Source organism: Coptis chinensis, chromosome 2 (genome assembly GCF_015680905.1).
Source record: "Coptis chinensis isolate HL-2020 chromosome 2, ASM1568090v1, whole genome shotgun sequence".
Taxonomy (NCBI): Eukaryota; Viridiplantae; Streptophyta; class Magnoliopsida; order Ranunculales; family Ranunculaceae; genus Coptis; species Coptis chinensis.
Genome location: NC_141457.1, coordinates 112,426,070 through 112,433,247, shown reverse-complemented (window position 1 = coordinate 112,433,247; position 7,178 = coordinate 112,426,070). Strand labels below are relative to the sequence as shown.

General features: G+C 36.8%; 1 protein-coding gene across 1 annotated transcript; it reads left to right on the top strand.

Annotated features, from left to right (window-relative positions):
• The first annotated feature begins 2,886 nt into the window (after positions 1 to 2,886).
• LOC147520778 (Major facilitator superfamily protein) lies at positions 2,887 to 7,111 on the top strand. Its single transcript, XM_086592276.1, has 9 exons — positions 2,887 to 3,303; positions 3,376 to 3,520; positions 3,672 to 3,840; positions 3,984 to 4,242; positions 4,845 to 4,933; positions 5,464 to 5,646; positions 5,741 to 5,826; positions 5,911 to 5,995; positions 6,387 to 7,111. The coding sequence occupies exons 1-9, from the start codon at positions 3,072 to 3,074 to the stop codon at positions 6,519 to 6,521; spliced, it is 1,383 nt and encodes a 460-aa protein (XP_086448402.1). The 5' UTR covers positions 2,887 to 3,071; the 3' UTR covers positions 6,522 to 7,111.
• Positions 7,112 to 7,178: the final 67 nt, after the last annotated feature.

Genomic DNA, 7,178 nt, shown 5'->3' with positions numbered 1-7,178 from the left:
ACTATGTAAGGTCAAAAGATAACATTGCGGATCCGCTTACAAAAGGTTTAACAAGAGAGCAAGTAGAAAGATTATCAAGGGGAATGGGCTTAAAGCTTTTGAGATAATCAACCAAGAGTCATCATAATGGAAAAACCAACCTAGTTGATTGGAGATCCCAAGATCTAGGTTCAATGGGCCAACTGAATTATGTTTATGACTCAGTTAGCACTGGAGAGTAATATTATACTCTAACCCATTCCTATATAAGGCAAAGGCATATCCGCCCAGGAGAACCGGGATAAGTCAAGCTTTTAATGATTTACTATATCTTGGAAAGTTATGTTATCCAAGTGGAGTATTACAGGATACTCTTTATAGAAATCACCTATGTTAGTGCGAAGTGGGGCCGCTTCTATGAGAATTTTAAAGGAAAATGTCTCAAAAGCACTATTTGAAACCAAGAAGTGTTCAAGGCCAAAATGAACACAAACGTGAGAACCAACAGTATTCGAGACGGTACTGCGTGAAGATGATTGTCTAGGTTTATACAAACGGTGACGGTTCAAGGACATTAATTGAAGTCCACCGATCGTCCAATTAAATCCGATCGTCTTTCACTAAGGCAAGTTCAAGGCCTCCCATGCTACTTGACGACGCGGTATCTTTTCATTTGTAAAAGAACGAAAACCGATGTTTATGATAGAAGAAGCCAAATTTTCATTCATGTGGGGATTGTTATAAAAAAATGATTTGCTCAAATCCATTTAAATATGAATGAGTAGTTTGTCTCCCAAATTACCCCACTTAAGATGAAATGGGTTTTTTTGAAACAAGACGTAATGTGAGAAAAACCTTTTTCAAAATGATGCATTTGTTTGAAATAATTGCATTATGCCGAAAAGGTCGCGACCTTTCGAAATGTGCCTTGGTTTGAAAACAACAGATCATCTTCGAAAAGGTGCAACCTTTCGAAATAGGCACTAGTTCAAAACAAATATCTGCGAAATGGTGTGTCCTTTCAAAACATGTGACTTTTTCAAAGAGTTGCTTACTTTTTCCCAAGAGTCACCGTGTTGTTTTTTGAAAGGCACCACTCACCTATAAATAAATGGATGAATTTGGAGAGAAAATACACCAAATCACACTGAGTTCTCGATCTTTCTCTTCTCCCTCCGTTCTTAGTCAAATACTATGTTGTGTTCGTTGAAGTCTATAGAATTGAAGTCTTAGCTTTCATAGAAGGAAATCCGTTATCTTGGGAGATAGTTTTCCATCAACCTTCAAGCACCGCGAGGGGGGAAAATTTGTCTTAAGGACATAGTGTATCTACACTAGGCTCGGATTTAATTAAGAAGTACAAGACACTTACAAGACAAAAGGTTTGTATAGTTTGGTAATTAGTAAAGAGTAAGTACAATTAAGTTGTATATTCCTAACAGCCAGTTCCTGGGCAGAGCAAGTAGTTTGTGAAGGGTTTATGGTGCTTAAAAGGAACATAAAATACCACCAATTGAAGCAATTTTGTATCACTGGAGGAAAGTTTGAGGTTTTCAGGCAAGGAGGTACGTGTCCTTTATTTTCTGATTAATAGAGTAACTTCAGGGCTTGGTCTCTTTGACTGCATATTTAGAGGAACCTTCGTCATTTAGCACTGCTGTTTCTTTGCAGATAGCAGCACTGCGGGATGATGATAAATCATTATATCTCTTCTTACCAAATGTAAAGAAGTAACTTCGCTTTTGAATCAGAGAGGGATCCTTTATGCGGCCTTGGAAAGACCTCTATTGCAGATGATCTTTAGAATACATATTGGTTGTAGAAAAATGATAGTCCTACTGCTAGGTATTATTATCTAAGAAAGTAATTATAAGGTATGCAGGTGGGCTGATCTTGAACGTACCCCACAAACACATACATATTGATGTCTTGTGAGATGTATGTGTTTACCGGTTTACCCCCACAGACACATGCATGTTGATGTCTTGTGAGATTAATGTCCCATTTGCAGAGCATTAAGTCTGTGTTGGGACAAAGAAAGCAAAAAGGACCTATCTATTTGTCCTTTTGTGTCTCTAACTGGAATGATGTGTAGTGAAGTAGTGATTAGTGAACATCAGATGTGTATTGGTGTGTGACTAATGCCAAGAAAACAGAAACTTGAGGTACGTATCTACTTTTTAGGTTATAGCTCAAATGCCAACCATTTCATAAACCAACCTTCCGTTTACACCACTACACTAGTACAGTCCTAATTCCTACAGCATTAAAGTGTGGGTTACCATTTTCTACTACCAATCTACCACACTAGAGCCAAAAATCCCTATGACCAGATCAAACTTGTCCATTCGAGATCAGAGATTGTTTCATTCATTGCTCCTTTATCTTCAAATAAAATAAAATGTTAACAAACGAATAGTTGCTAAGTTGTATCTATATCGATTTGCAGACCACACCTCAGTCATGTGGTTTTCTCCCCAGGGCAAGGTAACATCAATCCACTGCTGAGATTAGCCTAGTGCCTTGTTTCAAAGGGTCTCTACATCACCTTCTTCCCAACACACAAAATTTGTCATTCTATCATTAAAGCGAAGGACAACACCACTTCCGAATTTTTGCTCTCGAAACAGATGGTACGGCAGGGTTCAGTCCATAAAACGGTTCGGCCACTTTAGAACCCGACAAAATACCCAGATTTCTACAATTAGGCCCAGTGGGCATTTATTCAGCATAACTAGCGTAGGTGGGAGACAAAAATTGAGTGTCTTTGTCTTTACAGGAGTGGCATGTACGCAACTCTTGACGGATAGGAGGCACTGTTTTTTTTTCGACGAGTAAAAAACACATTAATTGCGTGCACGTTAACCAGTGCGAAATAAAGAAGTGACAAATGTCGTATTAGCAGTTAATAATTGAATAATCTATTCGTTAACTTTTGGCTCGGTCGACATGTGAGAATACTTCCACCCACGTTCAAACAAGAACAAATCTGAAACTGCCAACCTTTTTTTTTCATTCTCAAATTTTTAGTTCTCACAATTTATAGTTTCTTTTTAGAGTTTTTTGAGATCTACTAAAACAAACAAATACAAATGGGAGTAGTAATCGAGAGCGATATATGGGAATTGAGACCACAGATATTTCTCATTCTCTTTTTCACATCTTTTTTATCAATCTTTCTTTTCCCTTACTTCAATAAAAACAACTCTAACAACAAAACCTCATCTTACCCTGATCTCGGTGGCATTGTCTCTAATCCTCCATCTCTTTCTTCTTTCCTTCGTTTCCAAACTAGTTTTCTCTTAATCTACTCTCTGGCTTCGGGTAACTATTTTCTACTTTCATTTTATTTAATTTAGTGCAACTGTTTAGTTTTTTTTGTTTGTTTGTTTGCAGTAAATGAAGGGATACAAGCTGTGTTTGGGGAATTTGAGTATGCGTATTATGGAGTTAGTAGGGAGCAGATGTTGGTTTATCTCTGTGTTGGATCGGCTTCTGCTGTTCTTTTTGGTACTTTCTTGGGCATGTTTTCTGATGTAATGTGAGTATGCTTAGTGTTTGTTTTTTTACTATCAAATTTAATCGCGGGCCCTAAAAGTTTTAATCTTTTGATAGTTACCCACACTGGGAATATAATTTATATGCTTAATTAGGAGGTGTATTAGTGACTATTGGTTTGCTTCTTTCGGTAGGGGTCCAAAGAAGATTAGTTTGGCATTCTGCTTCCTACACCTCTTTGTTGGTATTTGGAAGAGTGTTACAAGGCACCCAACAGGTTGGATAGCAACTACTTGCTTGGCCCTTGCTTCTACTATATTCTCATTCAGTTTTGAAACATGGATGGTAACAGAGCATGAGAAGGTATGCATTCTGAACCATTATTCTAACTCTACATTGTACAAAAGAACTATCCAATCGAATATGCCTTTCACTATGATACACTATCATATACTAGCTTCTTTCAACTGTAACTAACCATTGTCCATTGTCGTTTTTTTTTGCAGCTAGGCCATAGGCAGGATATGTTGAGCGACACTTTTTGGTTGATGGCTTTTTTTGAGTCTGCATCTCTTATTGGAAGCCAAGTGCTTGGAAATTTGCTTATTGGTGATAATGCTGAGAAAGGAATTGGGTTCCCTTCCACTGCAATTGTGTTCTTCTCATTGATGATCGTCATTTATATCAGTAAAGAATGGAAAGCAATGCCACTTGCGGGTGGAGTTGATGATTATATGGTTGCCTTGAATGCATGCGTTCTTCATGGTGAGTTCAAAATCTTTCCTGCCCTCCTTGTTTCTGAGCAAACCAATGTTCTGATACTTAAAATAATGAGAATATATAACAAAATTTTAATTTTGGACGTTACCAATCATTGGCTTTATATGCATAACGAAAGAAAGTAGAACACATTAAATTCACAAGTGAAATCTGATATAGGGGTCTTAGTGGTAAAAGTGTTATACAGAGACAGAGATATTCTATTATTATAATAGTGGCATTCATTTGGATGGATTTACTCTCCATCTACCAAGTATATGTACCAAGTCTCTCTCCATACTTGAAAGTAGGAGGCGATAAAAAGGTACATACATGGTTTTAATAAGTCCTTCATCATATTGGAATGCTCTACAACTTAAAGAAAGAAGCTGAAACTTCGGCCCAATTTTTTTGGTGTCATGATTTCAGTAATTTGAGTTAGTTGATCAGTTCTGTCTTTTACATTTATACTTCTTGTAATTTCCCTCCCTTTTTTCCCAATTCCCAATACAATTCTCAGCTCATTTAGCAAAAAAAAAAAAAACAGTTGTCTGGTTATTTTCTAATTTTGCATTTTAGTTCATAAGAAACTATTACATTCTTTACAGATAAAAAGGTGTGGCTACTGGCATGTGCACAAGCGTGCCTTCATTTTGCGACTACAATCCTCTGGCTGCTTTGGGCGCCAACTATGGTGGTATGTCTATTGTTGAAGTAGATAATGCTTATTTCTGTGTTTATCTTTTCAATTTGACTGGTGACTGTTTTATCTGACAGACTTTATCAGAGTCAGTAAATGAGACCATCTTGTAAGAAATTTTAAAATGTTGTGCAAAAATAAAAAATAAAAAGTCCCCTCGAATTCTATTATAAAATTGAGTCTTCCAAGTTTGGTTATGCAGTTGTGATATGGATTTTAGGCATCTACTATTCTAGCTCTTTAATTATAAATGTTGACCATTGGCATTAGGTAAACTTGTAAAAGTGGCAAGAATATGAATGAAAACTAGACTAAGTATTGAAGAAAAAGTATATTACACACTCAACTGATAACAAAGATCATCATAGGCCATGGTGAGAAGATATTATTTCAATATTTGTGTTCTGACTGTGAAATGTGTTTAAAATGGGAAGTATTTTTGGTACAGAAACTCATGTTACATGGTTGCAGACCATCTCTTAGTAGAAGACTTCTAGATTCTTAACATTATGTTTTACTTACATCAGGCTGATGGACGAGAAGTTCATCTAGGGCTCATATATCCCTGCTTTATGGGCGCAAGAATGCTAGGAAGTACGGCAGTTCCATGGTTCCACAGTGGATTTTTACAAGTTGGAATAGAGGATTGTCTGATGTTTGCATTTTCTGCCGCGGGGCTTGTCTTTTCTATTGTGGCTTACGATTATCAGGTATTGTCAGAGATGAGGGTGGAAAAGATTCAATCTAGTCCAGTGTTAGAAATTTTGCTTCGAAAAAATCTAAACATGAAGTTCTGATTGTCAGGAAATTGGAGTTCTAGTAACACTCTTCTGCTTCTTCCATGTCTGTGTTGGCATCATTTTACCTTCACTTGCAAGATTGAGAACGATGTAATGTCTCTGTTTCCATTCTTTTGAAATTGAACCTAAATTTTGACTGAAGAAGAACTAATTTTCCTGATACCATCTGCACAGGTACGTGCCAAATGAGCTGCGTGGGGGGATGATTAGCCTGTCTCTTGCTCCTGCTAATGCTGGAGTTCTTTTTGTTCTGATCCAAGTATGTACTTTTTATCAAAAAAGAATTAATGGAAGGTATTTCTAAAATAGTTAGCATTCAGTATGGGCTTTTATAAATATGTCCAAGGTTTGCATTATTGACGCCCACCTCAGAGATTTCTTATGGCATACATGATACATGTTTCAGTTTAAATTATCACCATAAATGTTTATGATTTCATTTGAGGAGATTTGAACAAATTATGTTCTTTAAAAACTTTATCACTATTGAAGACATTGCTGAATACCTTCTAAAGGCAACTTGGTTATATAGGGTTGTTATTAGATCTTGCTAATAAAGCTGTTATACCACCTCTTTTTATTATTCTGCCTCTAGTCCTGATAGATCAACTGTACTAACATTGTCTTATTCTGGCTAACCATCGTCACAGAGAGGCTATTTTCGAAGCATTGAGAATTCAACTATCATGGCGTTTTCTGCATTTGCATTATTCGCAGCCGCTGGTTGCATGCATTTACTGAAGCTGAGGAGAAAACAACCACGTCAAAACTGGCATGAATTATAAGTTTGATCATATTTGAACCAAATCAGAAGCCAAATATTGATTATGAGTTTTCTCTTGTGCATCATTATGCATCAAGACTGCTGACAACAAAAGATGTTGGCGAGACAGAAAAGAAAACAAGAGAACATGGTACTTTGGAAATTTTGGCTAGAGATATGAGTGGTGAAGGGGCTCTCTCAAGATTGATAGGTGGTTTCGAATTTTCATGATGCCCACCAACTCATACAAGATATTGTTGGTTGATGTCTATTCAAGCATCATTGGAGGAGCTACAGCGTCTGAGTTTGGGAATGCAAAACTTGCTGTGCTTTCCATCCTTCGACATGAAAACAATGAGAAGATGTTGCATATCCGCTTGATCAACAGTCTCCCAGGCCTGTTTGGAAATGAGAACTGAATAACTGAATGGAGAAGCACTCTGATCACATGCATAAATTTTTTGATGAGATGTTTTATATTCTATAGTTTATACTTCCTAGTTCATACAGGAGGGATGGATAACATCTATTGCAACTTGAAACCATCGTGTAAGTAATCTAGTTTCTATTTGTAACCAAAAAAGAAAACATCGTAGCTTCCCAATTACACAATTGCTTTCCTCCCGACACAACATAAGTTGATTTTTCTTCCCGTACCAATGAAAGTAAACTCTCGTGT

Coding starts and splice junctions, on each gene's coding strand:
- LOC147520778 (XM_086592276.1), top strand. CDS start 3,072: ATGGGAGTAGTAATCGAGAGCGATATATGGGAATTGAGACCACAGATA. Junction 5,647..5,740: donor TTGTGGCTTACGATTATCAG/GTATTGTCAGAG, acceptor TCTGATTGTCAG/GAAATTGGAGTTCTAGTAAC. Junction 5,996..6,386: donor TTCTTTTTGTTCTGATCCAA/GTATGTACTTTT, acceptor CCATCGTCACAG/AGAGGCTATTTTCGAAGCAT.